The sequence below is a fragment of the Danio aesculapii genome, chromosome 7 (genome assembly GCF_903798145.1).
Source record: "Danio aesculapii chromosome 7, fDanAes4.1, whole genome shotgun sequence".
Lineage (NCBI taxonomy): Eukaryota > Metazoa > Chordata > Actinopteri > Cypriniformes > Danionidae > Danio > Danio aesculapii.
This window is the reverse complement of record NC_079441.1, coordinates 10,494,575-10,515,448: the sequence shown is the minus strand read 5'-3', so window position 1 is coordinate 10,515,448 and position 20,874 is coordinate 10,494,575. Positions and strand designations below refer to the sequence as shown.

The following is a 20,874-nucleotide window of genomic DNA, read 5'->3' as shown; positions in this document are numbered from 1 at the left end:
CTGAATTGTACCACATCAAGCATTTTGTTTTGTGCTTAAATGTTTCCCCGCCAGTATTTTTGAAGGTTTTAGCCTAAATTTGACAACACTCATTATATATACAGTTGAAGTCAGAATTATTAGCCCCCCTTTGATTTTTTTTTTTTCTTTTTTAAATATTTCCCAAATGATGTTTAACAGAGCAAGGAAATTTTCACTGTATTTCTGATAATATTTTTTCTTATGGAGAAAGTCTTATTTGTTTTATTTCGGCTAGAATAAAAGCAGTTTTTAATTTTTTATGAACCATTTTAAGGTCAATATTATTAGCCCCTTTAAGCTATATATTTTTTCGATAGTCTACAGAACAAACCATCGTTATACAATAACTTGCCTAATTACCCTAACCTGCCTAGTTAACCTAATTAACCTAGTTAAGCCTTTAATTGTCACTTTAAGCTGCATTGAAGTATCTTGAAAAACATCTTGTCAAATATTATTTACTGTCATGGCAAAGATAAAATAAATCAGTTATTAGAAATGAGTTATTGTAACTATTATGATTAGAAATCTTCTCTCTGTTAAACAGAGATTGGGGAAAAAATAAACAGGGGGGCTAATAATTCAGGGGGGCTAATAATTCTAACTTCAACTGTATACTGTAAATGTAGTGAAAAGAACCTATTCATTGCCATAAAAGTAAAACCACCAACAACCACGAAAGGGTAGTCAATTTGAACAGTACACAAGGGTTAATATCAACACTAAATTAATACCAAATCTAAGAGCATGATTTTCTGAGTCAGTGGCTGAGTCAGTATCCATTTTCTGAGTCAGAATCCCTATAAATATAAGCGAGAATTCCTATCCAAATCATTTCGCTCAAGGGCAGGAGGATATCAGCGAAAGATTGAGATCTTAATAACAGTCAGGTTGCATCTTCCACCCCTCAGAAGCTTGTGACGTGAACCTTTTCTGTTTAAGGTGACTGCGGCTCTTCTGAGCGGAATTAATAAGCTGGAATTTGATAGCGTAATGTTTTTTTAGGCTGAAGTAATAGGCCATTTAGAAAGTCAATATCCTGTTGTCCTTTCTTCTGTTTTTCTCTCTCTAAACATCCTTCATTCGAAACGCTTTTCACACAGCTGTCACTGGATTCATGTTTTTTGGTGCCATTAGACATAATCGCAAATAGCAAATCACTTCCATTTTTCCTCCGTGCACTCATTCTAGCTTGACAGTGTTGTTGTTATTACCTGCCTGGAAGTCTACGGAAAGTATCTTCTGTATTTTTGTGTTTTGTAATAGCATGCATTCATTTTATGTTCTCATGAAGCACACGGGCAGACAAAGTTCCTTACATAGCAGACAAAATAATCAGGAGCAGGTCTAAAAATGATTTTTGTATAGGGATAAATACTAGGGTGTTTCCTTTCCCCTAGATATTGTAATATTGCAACAAAAGACGGAGCAGCAGTAATGCAAAGAACAATGACTTTGTGTAACATATCTGATTTTGTTGTTTTGTGTTTGTTCGGCAGGAACTGCGAGGGCAGAAACATCCGTTACAGAACATGCAGCAACACAGTAAGTTAATATGATGTGTTATGAGGCCCACCGGGCATCTGTATCTGCAAAAAAGCTGCAGATTTATATACAACTGTATGCAGTTCATAAAATTACACAGATTCATCATCCTTTGCATGATTGTTAGTGAGATATGTTTTATTAATTTCGTTATTCATCCTGTTACAAGTGGTACTGTAGCGCTCATAGCTCCATTTTATGCAGTTTAATTGTGTAGTTTGTAAGTTTGACACCCAGTGGTTGAGGTATTGCATGCCTAGTTTAAACACACAAGCACAGGTTGCCAGATTGACAACAACAATTGAAATGTGATGTTGATGAAGTGTGAAGGCTGATTTAAGTCGTGTTCTACATAAAAGCAATGGCAAGCGATAGAAGGAATATTTTCCATAATAAAAGGAGTTTTTGTCCTAAGAAACACCTGAAATTTATACATTAGAAACAGCTTCTACTTCTTGCAGCCGAACAACAGAAAACTGACAATGATCACCTCAGGTACACCTCATGTGCTTTATTCAATGTTAATTGCTAATAATGTGAGTTTGAATGAAAATAAAATCTTAAAAATAAACCCTTTTAACTCAAACAGCATGTACATTTAATAATGTTAAAGAATTTTAATATGTATTAATTAGATTATAAACCTTTCTGTTTTGTTGTGGTGCAGTGAGTGCACTATTCTGTGCTTCTGAATGGCTGTATTTAAATTTCTGTCGTGTTTCGTCTTGTGAAAACAGCCAAATTAACGAATCACTGCATCTCTCGTCACATAGCATGTTGTTAGGACACAGGGTTACAATGTAACCTGCTCACCTAATGTTTCCGTTCATAATATTTATATTATTTGCTAATTAATAACCACCTCATGAGGAACTATGAATCTGCATCTCATTTCGTAGGCTGTTAATGTCCACCGGAGGCCTGATTTTGGTCTTGGACACATGCTTTGAGAGCCTTCATGACTGAATGAATGAAATGCGCTGTTTTCCATCAAGGCAACCCGGGATGCTGAAATATATGGCTAAACTGGCATTTGGTGGCTTAAAAGAACCTGATCGGGCCCAAATCAACAGCTAAGATGTGGCCCAGATCAGTTGGTCTTCCCCGGCCCAGAACTGGCCCACATCCTTTTAGCCAGAACTGAACCAAAGTAGTGCCACAACTCCACCAAGCTTGAGCCAAGTAGTACACTTTTATGTGGCCCAGATATGGGCCTTGTATTCAAGATTAGTAAGGCTGAGATCTGTTATGCCCTTATGTGGCCCACTGTGGCAGACCACATATATTAATTAGTAAATCACACAAAAAAATGACAATCAAATTTACTTTAATCAATGCAAATAACGTTCATATAAAACAATTATTGAACAAAATGTGGACAAATTTTATTTCCAAACAAAATGCAACGTCCCTACGATGTTGGGGTACAACGTCAATCTAACATCATGTTGATGTCCTGTGCCTGCTGGGTAGTTATTAGCTACCATAACTTTATTAGTTTCTAATAAATAGCTATCTTTTATGGGCCCTGAATGACTGATTGAAGCACTCGCCTGCAAAGAAAAAAATATCAAGCTCCGTTTTGCTCTGCTCTGAATCATGACCTAGTTCTTTTATTGTTTCTTTAACAAATTGTTCAAATGAGTCACAAATCAATCTCAAACTCTTTAGCATAATGGCTTGAAAATGAGTTGTTAATGGAACTGTTATGCAACCAGAATTGTTAAGTGGAGTCAGAACTGTTGCCTTTTGATTCAGTCAATAGTCACCGACTACTTGACGGCCTCATTTTGAGAGCCGTTAGATGCCCATGTGTCTCAAGAACTGTTTTAATCAAAAGCCAGTGTTTTTTTTTTCTTCTTCCATTGAAGTGGTTTCATCTGGAATCACATTCCGCTTTCACCCACAATTCCAATCAGAGTCATCTGGGAAAGATTCCCAGCATAACATTTATTCAGTTTCCGTCAAAACAGTGTGAACTGATGCTCGGTCTTCCCTGTCAGGCTTTATAATTGCTGTTGATGAGGGCCATTGTTGAATTGCCCTTTTTTTTCATTGCCGATCTTGACATTGAGGACTTGTCATTAGTAATGACTCTATCCGATGGAGACACTTTAGTCACGGTCATCACTGATGGTCTTTGCACATGGGGGTTACCGAGAAGAAGACCGAATGTTTAAATGAGTTCAGTGTCCCGAGCTGCAGAGGAAGGATTGTGGTTTTCTTTAGCGCACTGGAGATGACAGAGGAAATATTGTTTTTCAAAACATGGAGGTTTGCCATCAGTTCATTTGTTAATGCGCCCGGTCATCTGCATAAGCTTTATGATGTCACACATGTGATCACAATTGTATCTCACCGCATCGAAAAATAACATTTCCAGTGTCATTGTCAGGTCAGCTGTTATTTTTGGACCTATTACAACCCCAAATCAGAAAAAGTTGGGACAGTATGGAAAACACAAATAAAAAAGAAGAAGTGATTTCCAAATTTACTCTGACTTGTATCTCATTGCAGACAATACAACAAACAATATTTAATGTGTTCCTCATGATTTTTATTATTATTTTTAAATAAACATGTCTTCGTTGTCAGATTTTGCACTTCAAAATGTGCCACGAATTCTCTATTGGAGGCAGGTCGGGACTGCAGGCAGGCCAGTCAAGTACCTGAATCCTCTTCCTCCGCAGCCAGGACTTTGTAGTGTGTGCAGAATGGGGTTTTGCAATGTCTTGTTGAAATATGCATGGGGTCCCTGGAAAATAAGGCAGCATATTGTGCTCCAAAATCTATATGTACTTTTCAGCGTTAATGGTGCCATCACAGAATTGCAAGTTACCTTTGCCAAGGGCACTGACATAACCCCATAGCATGACAGACCCCAGCATTTAGACTTGTTGCTGGTAACAGTCTGGATGATGCTTTTCTTCTTTGGTCCGGAGCTCACGGCGTTCCTTTATCCCCCCAAAATCGCTGAAATACTGTTTCTTCAGACCACAGTACATGTTTCCACTGTGTGATCATCTATTCCAGATGCAGATGAGAAGTTGACTACGCTTCTGGACACTGTTAACATACGGCTTCCTTTTGGCACAGTACAGTTTTCACTGGCATTTGTGGATGTAACTGCATAGTGCGGTACTTGACAAAGGTTTGTCAAAGTAGTCCTGAGCCCATGTTGTGATATCGCTTATAGATAAAAGAGGATTCTTGATGTAGTGCCGCCTGAAGGATCAGAGATCATGGTTGTTCAGCTTAGGCTTGTGCCCTTGACCTTCACGCACTGATGTTTTCCTATCTTTTTAGGAGGAACATTGTTTTTAAGCATTTCCATAATTTTTCATGTACTTTATTACAAACTGGCGATCCTCTGCCCATCTTTGCTCCTGAAGGACTAGAGCTTTCTTGGATGCTGCTTTTGTACCAAATCATAATTACAATCACCTGTGGACATCACCTGGTTTAAATCACATGATTATTTAACCAATTTACCTGATTACTAGCCCTATTTAGCTTTTTTGGAATGTGTTGCAGGTTTGAATGACAGGAAAGCATGTATATTTACCAATGAAATGAAGTTTTAGACAAAACAAGATTTTTTTGTGTTCATATTGTCTACAATGAAATACAAGTCAATTTGGAAATCACTACTTTCTTTATTGTATTTGCGTTTTTCATACAGTCCCAACTTTTTCTGATTTGGGGTTGTTTATGACAGCATGATTATATGATGAAATTAAGTTAAGAAAACTAAAAAAACTTTTGCTGCTTGTTCTAATTAGTTTGAATTAGTTTTCATTCATCTGAATGAATTAAAACAGCACAATTATAATCTTTTCTTTGGGACAAAAATGTATTTTTATATAAAAAATGTAAAAAAAAAATAAATAAATAAATTGGAAGAATTTTTTTATAATTATTTGTTAAGGCATTTTTCACCTTTTATTGGGATAGGGTAGACAAGAACAGACACAAAAGCATTGGGAGCAGAGAGGGGGGAAAGATCAGCATAGGACCTCGAGCCAGGAATTGAACCTAATTGTTTTATGTTGAACCCACTTAAATATGTAAAAACAATTAAGTTAACTTGATCAATTTGTGTTGGGACAACATGAAGGGATTGTGTGGAACTCAGCATTTTTTACAGTATATTTACATGTAGATCATGAGTTAGTTGACAAATTGTTATAGAATTCTCTATAGATTTTTTTCTAGACTCTAAAACATACTGAAGTGGGCGAAATCTTACTGAAGGGAATGCTAATCAGCAGAATGGTGACTTGAAAAGCTTTATTTTAACAAATAATTATCAAAAACAGTCCATAGAGATAAAACTATTACTATTTTAGCTAATCAAGATACAGTTGAAGTCAGAATTATTAGCCCCCCTGAATTATTAGCCCCTCTGTTTATTTTTTCCCCAATTTCTGTTTAACAGAGAGAAGATTATTCATACACATTTCTAAACATAATAGTTTAAATAACTCATTTCTAATAACTGATTTATTTTATCTTTGCCATGATGACAGTAAATAATATTTGACTTGATAATTTTTCAAGACACTTCTATACAGCTTAGTGACATTTAAAGGCTTTACTAGGTTAATTAGGTTAACTAAACAGGTTAGGGTAATTAGGCAAGTTATTGTATAATGATGGTTTGTTCTGTAGACTAACGAAAAAAATAGTTTAAAGGGGCTAATAATTTTGACCTTAAAAAGTTTTTTTTTTTTTTATTAAAAACTGCTTTTATTCTAGCCGAAATAAAACAAATAAGACTTTCTCCAGAAGAAAAAATATTATCAGACATACTGTGAAAATTTCCTTGCTCTGTTAAACATAATTTGGGAAATATTTAAAAAAGAAAAAAATAATTCTGACTTCAGCTGTATATTTTTTGTTCCTCACATTGTAGTTTTGTATGTAGCATCAATTTTGTATTTGGTACACTCACTGTTACAAACCCCCGATGTTAGTCTAATGGAAAATGGGCTTTGATATTTAGTGTACAATTAAAATATGAGTATATTTACAGTGAATGAAGTGCAAAGACAACCAAAGCAGATAGAACAAAAACTGTGACTTTTATTGACAATTCCCAAAATGAACAGCAACAATTAAGTAATTAAAAATAAGGCAAAGAGACTAATGCAAAAAAATAAAATAAATAAATAAATAAATATATATATATATGCTATTTACAATATGTACAAAACACAAAGATGGTGGGGAAACAAGAGAGCTGGCAGAAGGGGCGTGGGCGACTCTAAAGAAAAGAAAAGAACAAAACCCAAACAATGGCTAACACCCCAGCCAACTAAATGAAAAGAAAATGAATAAACACACGATGGTCTTTCGAGTATCCTAATCCTACTCTATCCAAAAGTACAATGGGTGTTGCTCACTCCTAACCTAATGTACTAAACTCAAAAGGTATTCCTACGTGTTGGGAAATGTATGTCACGGGACCTTCTTACCTGTCCGCTTCGTCCGAGCCTCGTAAACAATGATACAAATGGACGAAATAGAGAAATGGAATGGTTTGATATGAATGCCGGACGGATAACGTGAACACAGAACGGGAAACAACAAAACAACAGAATACACTGTTAGACTGGGTTGTTTTTTTTAATGCAACGCAATAACACAAGCAGACATACAACAGAGACAAGAGGGACCAGAGGGACTGGTGAGTGGTCTGGTGCACTCTTTCATGCAGGGTAGTCTTGGCCAAGTGTACATGACATCAGAATGATGTCATCAGGGAGGAAATGATTGACAGATGGATTGACCAATGACTGGAACCTGAGAAAATGAAAGCAGACACAGGAGAACAGAGAGAGAGAGAGAGAGAGAGAGAGAGAGAGAGAGAGAGAGAGAGAGAGAGAGAGAGAGAGAACTGAAAATAATAAATAATAATAAATAGAGTTTGTGTGACAGTTATTTTAGTATTGAATAACTATTGCAGTTTTAATGAAAGGATTAGTTCACCCAAGAATGAAAATTCTGTCATCATTTACTCACCTTTTACTTGTTTTAAACCTGTTTGTCTTTATTTCTTCTTTTGAACATAAGCCAAGATATTTTGAAGAAAGCTGGAAACCTGTAACCATTGACTTCCACAATATTTGTTTTCCTACTATGGTAGTCAATGGTTACAGGTTTTCATCTTTCTTCAAAATATCTTGTTTTGTGTTTAACTGAATAAAGAAACTAATCTTTATGAGATTGTGGGCAAGTAAATAGCGGATAAATAAAAGTCGTATTTCCCCTTAACCCTACTTTGTCTTCCAATCAGGACTGTCCTCTTGAGTCAGGTGACTTCAGGGCTCAACAATGCTCTGCCCACAATGACATCAAGTACCAAGGACAAACTTACGAGTGGATACCTGTGACATACGACCCGGTTTCACCCTGTGCCCTCCGATGTCAAGCCCGGGGGAAAAGCCAGGTGGTGGAACTGGCGCCCAAAGTGTTAGACGGGACTCGGTGCAAAGCGGACTCTCTGGATATGTGTATCAGCGGGATCTGTCAGGTAAAAATCACTCAATAAACTTTTTGAACTTTGAAAAAAAAAAAAATGCTTTACATTAGATGCAAGTCAGCATCTGTGACAGCATATATAACAAGCTCTAATTAAATGCTTGTCTCTTTATTAGAGTGATTAGAATAAGTTTTATGGATTTTATTTTTGACCTTTGTTACGCCCCGTGTGGCTCGGAGGATGAAAAGGGCTTAACATAATTATGACAACCCAATCTTTTAATAGTTCCCCTGAGACGTTAGCTGCTATGAATCGACACAGACAACAATGTGGCAAAAAAAGTGGTTCGTTTTATTAAAATAAAGATAAAGGAAAATATTTAAATCACCCAAAATGTATTTACAAATGTGTACAATAAATGCAAAATGAAGTAAACAAACCTGATAGAGGGAAGGAAAATAAGCGGTGCCAAATCAAAGAAAATAACAAATTAAACACCCGCTAACTAATCCCTCCCCCACCTCTGAATAACTAAAGAGAAATATGTAAATAGGAAAAAAAACATCTTCTGCGTCACACGCCCCTTACTCAACTGCACTCACTGGAACAAACATACACAAAATAACACCCGCTTCTAACCTAGTGGATTAACAGAGAATCAACTACGTGTGAAAATGTAAGTCACGTGACATACTTCACTTTCACTTCCCTTTTAGTACATTTTAAGCAAGTTTAGGATGAGATGTTCTAAACAGATGTACAACTCACAAAACAACTTTAAAACGAACCAGAGAACAAGATAGGCACAAAATGTCACACAAACAAGCACAGCAGCAACAAGGATCCCCCTCTAATCTGGCTTGAGTCTTCACTGGAGGAGTGCCTAAATAACCCCAATCTTCTTCTGATTGGTCCACTCGGGAGAACTCAGCCAACCAATCGGAACACCTAGATTTCAGAAGAACAGCAGACAGGAAATAAAAACAGAGAGGGGAGGAGAGAACAACAGAGCAACACCCCCAGGCATGATACACCTTTTGACCTTTTTTGGATCGTCTGAATTTTAAATTGTTTTTGTAAAAAAAAAAAAATTCTGTAATTATGTACACTCACCGGCCACTTTATTAGGTACACTTTACTATTACTGGGCTGTTAATCCTTCGTGGTATAGATTCAACAAGGTACGGGAAATATTTTGCTTCATATTGACCTGATAGCATAACGCAGTTGCTGCAAATTTTGTCAGCTGCACATCCATGATGCGAATCTCCCGTTCCACCACATCCCAAAGGTGCTCTATTGAATTGAGTTCTGGTGACTGTGCAGGCCATTTGAGTACAGTGATCTCATTGCCATGTTCAAGAAACCAGTCTGACATGAGCAATGTGCGACATGGTGTGATGTAATCTTAAGAAGATGGGTACACTGTGGTCATAAAGGGATGAACATGGTCAACAACAATACTCAGGTAGGCTGTGGCGTTGACACGATGCTCGATCTATAATACTGTGTTACTATAATGGGCCCAAAGTGTGCTAAGAAAATATCCCCGACACCATTACACCACCACCAGCTGATACAAGGCAGGATGGATCCATGCTTTCATGTTGTTGACGCTAAATTCTGACCCTACCACCCGAATGTCATCAGACCAGGCAACATTTTTTCCAATCTTTTATTGTCCAATTTTGGTAAGCCTGTGTGAATTGTAGACTCAGTTTCCTGTTCTTAGCTGAGAGTAGTGGCACCCAGTGTGGTCTTTTGCTGCTGTAGCCCATCCGCCTCAAGGTTGGACGTGTTGTGTGTTCAGAGTTGCTCCTCTGCATACCTTGGTAGTAACGAGTGGTTATTTGGGTTACTGTTGACTTTCTATTCGCTGGAATCAAACTGGCCATTCTCCTCTGATCTCTGTCATTAACAAGGCGTTTGTGCCCACAGAACTGCCGCTCACTGGATATTTTCTCTTTTTCAGGTCATTCTCTGTAAACCCCAGAGGTGGTTGTGCGTGAAAATCTCAGTAGATCAGCAGCTTCTGAAATACTCAGACCATATATATATCATATATATACCATATATATATATATATATATCCTTGAACACAAAACCATAAACTTGTTGTGACCATACAGTTGATCATAAGTGCATATTTTTTTAATTTTTTTTTAATTGAAGTCTATTCCTCAGCTGAAAGCTTTCCATTGATGTATTCTTTGTGAGGATAAGACAATCTTTAGCCAATTTATGACTATTTAAAAATCTGCAATCTAATGCTTCCAAAAAAATCTAAATATTGAGAAAATTGAATTTAAAGTTGTTAAAATCAAGTGCTTAGCAATGCTAAAAAAAAAGAGTTTATATGTACTTCACATATACAGTCGGAGGTTTACAAAATATCTTCATGATAATCCTTACTTCATAACCTAATGATTTTTTAGCATAAAAGGAAAATGTATCATTTTGAAACTATTCATTTCATATATATGGAAATTCGTAACCCTATATGTTTGTTAGTTTTGGGTGTTTTGAGTTTCTGAAATGAATCAAGAAGTTTAAGGCGAGTCTTCACAAAAACACAAGATTGCTTCACACAATGAGCACACTTAGCTTTGATACTGGCTGGGTTTCAATCATACTGTGTTAATGTGGATTTTGAAGTATCGCATGATTAATAAGTTATAAAAATGCCAGTTTTTCATCTAAAATTCATTGTCTCTCCAAACAAATATATGCTTTCTTGAGGTTGTCTTGGAAGAAGTGTTAATACGATTTTTTGCCATAAAAAAATTGTATCGTTTTGAACAATTCAGTATGACAATAGCCGAAAATACATGCATGCAAAGTCACATACTGTATATGCAAATTTGTGACCCTATATGTTTGTTAGTTGCCATTCATAAATTATAGGTTGCCTATACAGCAGTGCAAATGCATTTATCGACGTTTATCAAGCAGTAATAGAAAAGGAACCTTCTCAGATCTTCTTTTGTTTATTTGCTTGACTGGCTGTTTTTCTACTTTGTTTCTGGCTTGGATTTGTGAGATGTCGTAAAAAAAAGTCTGTCTAACGGAAGCGGGAGCTTACCAGGTGCTCTTGAACGCAGCACGACATGGCCAAACTCCCAGAAAACCCCAAAAGTTCTGTTCAAAACTCAAATCTGAAAATGTTATTTATACCTAAGCCTTCTTAAGTGAGCATTTACAACGCTTAAGTTAATACCTCTGTCCTTTAAAGCACAGGCAAGGCTTGTTGATGAGGTGAAAAACGCTCTTCTGAAGCCAGAGTCACTTCGTATTTACGAGGGAGAATTCTTGACCTTCTCGTTCCTGTTGTAACACGCATATTATGAGAATACAGCGAGAATAAGCTTCACAGTTTTATCCTGAATATATAAGGATCAAGTCTTTATTTACACTGAGTTACCAACCCATCTGCTCCTGCCATAGTATCAGTCTTTTTTTTTTTTTGGGGGGGGGGGGGGTGGATTATTGCGTGTCTAAAAGCTTAATGTTATTGTTTGGTGGTACTGACGCCAACAGGTTTTCCATTCTGGATATTTCTAACAGCCCAGCTCACATTTCCTTAAGAAAAATGTAAGCTAAAATGGAAAGATAATGAAATAACGACCATAAACTTAGGAAACGGTCTCTCTCTCTTTTTCAGTGTTACACATGTGGGATTTGGGGTATATTTAGGTCACTATTCTGCCAGTTTAACCTCAGTTCTGTGCCTTTTGTGTGAGCATAATGGAGACGAAAATGACAGAAAAGACTGGAAATGAGTTTCCATTTTGACCACAGCTCCGTTTTAGAAAGCTAAAAACTAGCGTAATTGCTTCTGTTGAAAGCCTGCATGCATAATAGGCTTGATTTGAGCACTAATTTAGCATTAATTGCGCAGATGGTTTTCCGCTGCACTTAAAGCTTGAATACGAGGACATTGTTTTGAATGTTCTCTTATTGTTTATGTTTGATTAACTTATTGTGTTGCTAAATTAAAATATTAAATTGTTTATGGAAAGCATCATCAATGCACCGTGCTGCACCGAGATCTCAAATTGAACTGAATCGATGGCATTATAATCATAACCGCACCGAACTGTGAGACCAGTGTAGGTTCACACCCCTAGTAAATTTTTTGCTAGGTGCTTTTTGAAGAGTAGGGTAGTACGAAAAGTTCCTAAATCTAGCAACAAAATTGCTAATTTAGCAACAATGCTAATTAAGCCAGTGTCCTCTCTTGGTTGGGTACAGTATGTGTCATGCTGTGTTCACACCAAGCGGCAACCTCCCGCTCTCCCTCGGGATGCCAATACCGAAGTAACTAAAACTGAAATTCATTGACCCGCCTTGGGGGGCTGGCTCCAGGAAGTCCAGGTAATTTCTGACTGCAATGGGAAATTGGCCATTTTTACAGCTGCTAAAAACATGCTTACAGCCTGGTACAAAAGATGGCTTTGGTTTATATAGCCATGATTAACCTTCATGACAACTGTGAGGGGGTGAATTTTTTTATAACTCATCCGTTTCATTTTATAAAGTTATATTAAGTCTGCATAATTAAGGGCATGGCCACTTGAGTGACAGCTAGGTCTTGCTGCTCGCTGTCTTGTCACCTCAGCTGATTACGGCTAATTAGCCAATGAACGGCATATACATCGTATTTTTGTGTTGGTTAATGTTCCTTTACACAGTCAATTGCCTTTTGGGATTATTTCCTACAATTATCAGATGATATGGCATGCTGTGTGCACTTAATTGTGCTCACAAACCATTCTCGTGGCCTCCTTTTCCCAGGTGAGTGAAATTATATACTTATACCATCTCTATAAATGTATTTGTTTTATTTAAGATCATTTATCATTTATAATGTTCTTTAGAGCTGTAATGCCCGTCAGAATCTGACAGATTGATTAGCTGTAGGCTCTAAAACAGTCATTTGAAGCGTTGTCATACAGTGACATGCCTGGATTTCATCAATAGTCTTGCATTTACTAACACAGATTATAATTGAAGTGTTTGGACGTATTTAGCGTTTTCCTCCTGTTGAAAAACGTCATAAGAACAATGTTTAGTGATATAGCATTAAGCGCTTCTCCCAAAGTAAAGTCTGACTCCCAGGTCCAAGCAAAATGCCAGCAGGTGTCTGTAGCTCCGCTCACTCTCCATCTTTTTGCCCTTGTTTGGTATCCTGCCGTGGGTGCGATGACGTGCAAACAAAATGGCGACGGTTGGCCGCGCCTACTTGTAGCTTCATTTGCGCTCTTCGGAAACCTATAGGTGACGTCACGGATACTACGTCCATATATTTTACAGTCTATGGTTCACCCCAGATGTGGAATGTGCAAATAAATTGTGCTATTTGTGTGTAAATAGACGCATGAACATTTTGAGTTTACTCACTTCATTTGCTCGTCAAACCCGCATTATTCGCGCATCAAATTCACTTCACAATAAACTCAGATTCGCTTCATGTACGAAGACTTGCGTTGAATCAATACTAAAACATTGCGTACGGACAAAGCCGTAAATGTGCGTACGCAATAAAAAAATCAGATATGTGAAACACTGCGGAATTCCACAAATATTCTCTTTGTACATTCAAATTAACGTGAAACTAAGCGCACGTGTACAAGCGCAAAACCCCTCCCTGTCTCCTCCCCCTAATAAATATGGTAATGACTCTACCAAACGAAAAAGCTATGGCAAAAGCAAGCAAGCAAGAACAGAAACTTCACAGAATGTGAATTGGAGGTGCTTCAATCGCGCGAATCTCATCATTTGTTCCGCCTCATTCGCGCGTCACACCACAAGATGTCTATTCATGTCTTTGCATTGGCTTAACATGTAAATCACTCGCGCTTGATGCTTCTTCCACGTCTGGTGTGAACGCAGCATAGAACCAGCTATTGTTTATGTAGCTCAAAAAAATTATTCCGTTATTATCGTTTAATACACATGAGTGTTTGAATATTAGACTAATGTAACACACATTGAATATGTTTATTGTTATGAAGTTCACAATTAAATTTTAGTCAAATACTACAAAAAAAAACATTTAAATCATGCTACAATAATGTTTCATATTAGATTTCCCGTCTTGTTTTAACAATTTAAATTGATCCATTGTCTAAAAAAAAAATCGCATCAAAGTATTTTCATTATTTGAACCACACAACAGAACAACCTCAAAATCTCAATTCTAGGTGTGCCTCACACAAGTGAGTGGGCTTGACAAACCACCTGTATAAAACACACTCTTTCATCTCTCTGACACTTTAACTGACACATGCACCAGTTTTGCACATTCGCACTAGACACTATGTTACAAACATCTCATAACAAAAAAAATCATGCATTTATGAAGGGTGCTTCATACAAGTGAGTGGGTTCGACAAACCACCTGTAGAAACACTCTTCTCTCTTGTTGTTCTCTTGTTACTCCATATGCCATCTGGAAGATATTATGAGAAGCACAAATTTTTTTTTATTAAATTGAGATAAAATGACTGCAGGGATGAGCAGGAGTTCGTTAAACGAATTGCAGGGTTCTGCAGAAAAAACGAACAAAATAAACCTGCATTCTTAATAACCACATCTGTACAGTACCTTCATATATTTATATTAGATATATTTATATTATACAATTCAGGTTTTTTTGTCCTGCATTTCTCATACAGATATTCATTGTGTGCACAATATTGTGTGCTCAAGCTCTCAGAAGTCATACATAAGCTTTGTGTGGTTGGAACAATCTTAAATCTTCTTTTGTGATCTGTGAAATAAATCTTTTGTGGTCTCAACTGTATTCAAATATGGCACGTCAAAGGCATGTTTTGCCAGGCTTGACATCGATTTGCTTTTGCGTGTTTCATAACTGAACATGATGTGCCAATTTGAAAATGTGCAGCATGATTATAGCGTTATGAGATTCGAGAGCTACACCAGAGGGCAAAGTTTTAACAGAATTACAGCTGAAATTCAAATGTGTTTGTCTATTCCTTGCACAAAACTATCAGGTGGCCTCAAAAATATTGGAAGGTGATGCAAAGTTGTGTATGGAGCCATTTTAGCCATTTGCTGAGCTTAAAAGTGTTCATTGTCACTCAGTTTAGTTATGTTGACTTTTGCTTCTTCTGTTCCACATTAAAGCCATGCAGGTTTGCATTCACACACAAATGTATTTAATTCTAGTTCACATGGGCTGTGTCTGAATTGCATACTTCCGTACTACTGTGTATAGTTTGTTAAAAACTGTATGCACTCACCGGCTACTTTATTAGGTACACCTGTCCAACTGCTCGTTAACGCAAATGTCTAATCAGCCAATCACTTGACAGCAGCTCAGTGCATTTAGGCATGTAGACATGGTCAAGACGATCTGCTGCAGTTCAAACCGAGCATCAGAATGAGGAAGAAAGGTGATTTAAGTGACTAAGAGCAGGAAACTGAGGCTACAATTCGCACAGGCTCACAAAATTGAACAATAGAAGATTGTAAAAAAAACGTTGCCTGGTCTGATGAGTCTCGATTTCTGCTGGGACATTCGGATGGTAGGGTCAGAGTCTGGCATCAACAACATGTAAGCATGAATCCATTCTGCCTTGTATCAACGGTTCAGGCTGGCGGTGGTGTAATGGTGGGGGATATTTTCTTGGCACACTTTAGGCTCATTAGTACCACTATGAACAGCAGCTACGCTAAGTATCTTCTTTATTCTCCATTTCCACCTGGGGACAATCTTCCCGAGACCCTCAGACTATGCAGAGTCACTGATTCGATCCAAGACCAACGACGAGATGATCCCAAGGTTTCCATATCCTGGACCAGGCCGTATCCTGAGCAGCTACTGTGATGGTCATGGAAGAGTGGAGAACATGAGACTGACTCCTGTGACGCTCCAGAGACAGACGAGTCTTCCCTGAGGCCAGCTTCCAGACTCCGCCACTGAGACTGCAGCTCTGCACAAGACGTTTGGCCAGCGGAGAAATTAAAATGGTCGTGCCCAACTGAGCCTGGTTTCTCTCAAGGTTTTTTTTTCTTCACTTCCGCCTTTAGTGAAGTTTTTTTTTTTCCCTCTCCGCTGTCGCCACTGGCTTGCATGGTTCGGGATCTGTAGAGCTGCGCATCGTTGGATTTGCTCTTCAGTATTTGGACTCTCAGTAGTGATTATTAAACCACACTGAACTGAGCTAAACTGAACTGAACTTAAACACTACAAACTGAATTACACTGTTCCTATTTACTGTTACCTTTTATGTGAAGCTGCTTTGACACAATCTACATTGTATAAGCGCTATACAAATAAAGGTGAATTGAATTACCAATTAAGCATTGTGTCAACACCACAGCCTACCTGAGTATTGTTGCTGACCATGTCCATCCCTTTATGACCACAGTGTACCCATCAGCAGGATAACGTGCCATGTCATAAAGTGCGAATTATCTCAGACTGGTTTCTTGAACGTGACAATGAGTTCACTGTACTCAAATGGCAATCCACAGTCACCAGAGCTCAATCCAATAAAGCAGCTATGGGATGTGTTGGAACGGGAGATTTACATCATGGGTGTGGCATTTCTGTGTGGAGTTTGCGTGTTCTCCCCGTGTTGACGTGTGTTTTCTCCGGGTGTTGCAGTTTTCCCTACAAGTCCAAAGACATGCGGTATAGGTGAATAGGGTAAGCTAAATTGTCCGTAGTGTATGTGTGTGAATGAGTATGTATGGATGTTTCCCAGTGATGGGTTGCAGCTGGAAGGGCATTCTCTGCGTAAAACATATGCTGGATAAGTTGGCGCTTCATTCTGCTGTGGCGACCCCAGATTAATAAAAGGGTCTAGCATTTCTTTGTTGTGCATAGATTCATTTTAGCCTTATGCTGAGCTTTAATGTGTCAATTAAAGTTTAGTTTATTTATATTGACTTTTCCTTCAGTTCCACATTAAAATGTTTTTTTTTAGTAATTTACTCATCTTGGTGTGTTATTTACAGATACTTTGAATAATGTTCAGTTTAAACTAACTAATTAATTAATTAATTAAATATTTATTTATTGAATGTTTTATTATTTATTTACTGAACTTGGTGTGGTATTTATTTTAATTGACGTGTTTGATACTTCGAATATTGTTTATTCATTTATTCATTTTCCTTCAGCTTAGTCCCTTTATTCTTCAAATGTCGCCACAGCAGAATGAACCACCAACTGATCCAGCATATGTTTTACACAACGGATGTTTCCCAACTGTAACCCAGTACTGGGAAACATCCATACACTCTCACATGCACACACATGCACTACGGCCAGTTTAGTTTAGCGCTTGTGTTTGGACTGTGTGGGAAACCAGAGCACCTGGAGGAAACCAACGCCAACACGGGGAGAACATGCAAACTCCACACAAAAATCCAGCTGGGAATCGACGCAGCGACCCTCTTGCTGTGAGTTGACAGTGCTAACCACTGAGCCACCGTGCCACCCTCAATATTGTTCAATTTAAATTAATTAATTCATTATTTAAAATGATTAAGTTACCTATTTATTTAAAAGAATTACATTTATTTATTTAATATTTATTTGTTGAGTGTTTTGTCATGTATTTATTTATTGATGTTTCATTATTTATTTACTGAATTTGGTGTGTTATTTTTTATTTACATGGATTTGATACTTTGAAAATTGTTCAGAATAAATAAATAAATTAATTAGTTTATTTATTGTTTTATTACTTATTTAGTTATTGAATGCTTTATTATTTATTTATTTATTAAGTATTTTATTATTTATTTACTGAATTTACTTTCATTTACTTGTTATTGATACTTTGAATATTGTTCAATTTAAATAATTAATTAACGTGTTTATTTTAAATATATTTATTTATTTATTATTTATTGATGTTTTAATATTTATTTATTTATTTATTGAATATTTATTAATTATTTACTGAATTTGGTGTGTTTTTTAATTGACATGTATTTGACACTTTGAATTTTGTTCAATTTAAATGATTTAATTAGCGTATTTATTTTAAATAATTTATTTATTCATTTAATGTTTATTTATTAACTGTTTTATTTATTTATTTATTACTTATTGATGTTTTAATTATTTATTTACTGAATTTGGTGTGTTATTGATTATTTACATCTACTTGATACTTTGAATATTGTTCAGATTTATTTATTTATTGATTGATTTATTAGTTATTTAGCTATATTTGAATGCTTTATTGTTTATTTATTAAATATTTTATTATTTATTTACTGAATTTACTTTTATTTACATGTTTTTGATACTTTGAATATTGTTCAGTTTAAATAATTAATTAACGTGTTTATTTTAAATATATTTATTTATTTATTATTTATTGATGTTTTAATATTTATTTATTTATTTATTGAATATTTATTTTTTATTTACTGAATTTGGTGTGTTTTTTAATTGACATGTATTTGATACTTTGAATTTTGTTCAATTTAAATTAATTAATTAGCGTATTTATTTTAAATAATTTATTTATTTATTTATTTATTGTTTATTTATTAAATGTTTTATTTATTTATTTATTTATTTATTTATTACTTATTGATGTTTTAATAATTTATTTACTGAATTTGGTGTGTTATTCATTATTTACATCTGCTTGATACTTTGAATATTGTTCAGATTTATTTATTTATTGATTGATTTATTAGTTATTTAATTATTGAATGCTTTATTATTTATTTATTGAATTAATGCTTTATTATTTGTTTATTTATTAAATATTTTTGTATTTATTTACTGAATTTGCTGTTTTAATTTACATGTACTTGATACTTTAAATATTGTTCAGTTTAAATTTATTTATTTATTTAATATTTATTTTTTATTATTAGTTATTTAATTATTGAATGCTTTATAATTAGTTTATTTATTAAATATCTTATTATTTATTTTCTGAATTTGCAGTGTTATTTTAAAAATGTATATGTACTTGATACTTTTAATATTGTTCTGTCAAAATGTGTTTTATTTATTTATTTATTTATTTATTTATTTATTTATTTATTTATCCATGAATGTCAATTCAACTAGGTTTGTTTTAGTTTCACCTTTTGTGAAAACGTAGAGTGATTTAGGGCAATGGATTTCCATTCAATTTTATAGCAGTCAATTATTTTAAGAGTGTATTGTTTTAAAAGCATCGATTTGGCACTGCTATCCTGAAACACCCAAACAATTGCTAACCAAATGCGACAGCGCTGATGAAACTTTTTCTTGCGTTGCACCCAATTTGACCTCACCTCCCACAAATTTTAGGTAAATTGGCGTAAATGAAGCTTGTCTGTTGACTTGTGCTTGTTTACCAGTGCTACTGGGTAAAAACGGTGCTGTTTGCTTTCTCTGGCTGCTTTCCCTATCATCCGGCTAGTGTAAACAGAGTCTTGCATTAAAACTGGGCAGCTTTTTCTGGTGCGGATGGCAGATTTCTAGCAGAGCATCACCGTCACAGATTTCTGGGAAAATATTGTGGACGCTGAGAGGAAGGTTGTGTGCAAGAAACTTCAAAAAAGAAAGAAAAAGATTCAGTGTTCTCTCATGTTTTATATGTTGGCTCTCCATGAATTTTTATGGTGCTAGTTAAGCTTAAACATTGTAGTTTGGAGCTGTGCGCTGGCCAGTCTCTCAATGCATTCATTTTACTGTCAGTTTCTTTTATGGCCGGAGCATGATTTGTTGGTCGAGGTCCCGTTGATCTGTCAGAAATGAGTTGCGTTTCTTTCCAAAAAGTGTGTCAGCTCTGGGGATGAATCAGAAAAATGGTAAAGAGCTGATAATGAGTCTAAGTTGGAATATAAAAGACAGTTTACACCAGAAATGATAACTGATAAATTGGCATCCACACCAGAGCACAATAGCTTCCTGTTCTGCATTAATTATAATTTACTATGGTAATATCGTAATTGTTTTTTTAATAATGTCCAAGTTTACTTAACTATTTATGTTACACAATTTGCAAAAGCAACCAAAACATACAGTTGAAGTTAGAATTATTAGCCCCCCTTTGAAATTGTTTTCTTTTTTAAATATTGCTCAAATTATGTTTAACAGAGCAAGGAAATTTTCACAGTATGTCTGATAATATTTTTTCTTCTTGAGAAAGTTTTATTTGTTTTATTTCGGCTAGAATAAAAGCAGTTTGAAATTTTTTCAAAAACATTTTAAGGTTAAAATTATTAGCCCCTTTAAGCTATATTTTTTAGTCTACAGAACAAACCATCCTTATATAATGACTTGCCTAATTACCATAACCTGCCTAGTTAACCTAATTAACCTAGTTAAGCCATTAAATGTCACTTTAAGCTGTATGGAAGTGTCTTGAAAATATCTAGTCAAATATTATTTACTGTGATCATGGCAAAGATAAAATAAATCAGTTATTAGAGATAATTAAAGAGTTATTAAAACTATTATGTTTAGAAACATACACATTTTGTATACAACACATTTTAACTGAACAATATTAAAAGTATCAAGTACATATACATTTTTAAAATAACACGGCAAATTCTGAAAATAAATAATAAAATATTTAATAAATAAACAAATTATAAAGCATTCAATAAATAAATAATTAATAATAAAAAATAAATAATAAATAAATAAATACATTTAAACTGAACAATATTTAAAGTATCAAGTACATGTAAATCAAAACAGCAAATACAGCAAATAAATACAAAAATATTTAATAAATAAACAAATAATAAAACATTAATTCAATAAATAAATAATAAAGCATTCAATAATTAAATAACTAATAAATCAATCAATAAATAAATCT

The 20,874-nt window shown here is 35.3% G+C and overlaps 1 protein-coding gene across 1 annotated transcript in view; it reads left to right on the top strand.

Moving 5' to 3' along the window:
• The window catches only part of adamtsl3 (ADAMTS-like 3), a 328,086-nt gene that overhangs the window by 134,543 nt on the left and 172,669 nt on the right, over window positions 1-20,874 (top strand). Inside the window, exons 5-6 of the mRNA XM_056461028.1 lie at window positions 1,521-1,566; window positions 7,865-8,101. Coding sequence (XP_056317003.1) covers window positions 1,521-1,566; window positions 7,865-8,101 — 283 coding nt within the window. The remainder of the gene's footprint in view (window positions 1-1,520; window positions 1,567-7,864; window positions 8,102-20,874) is intronic.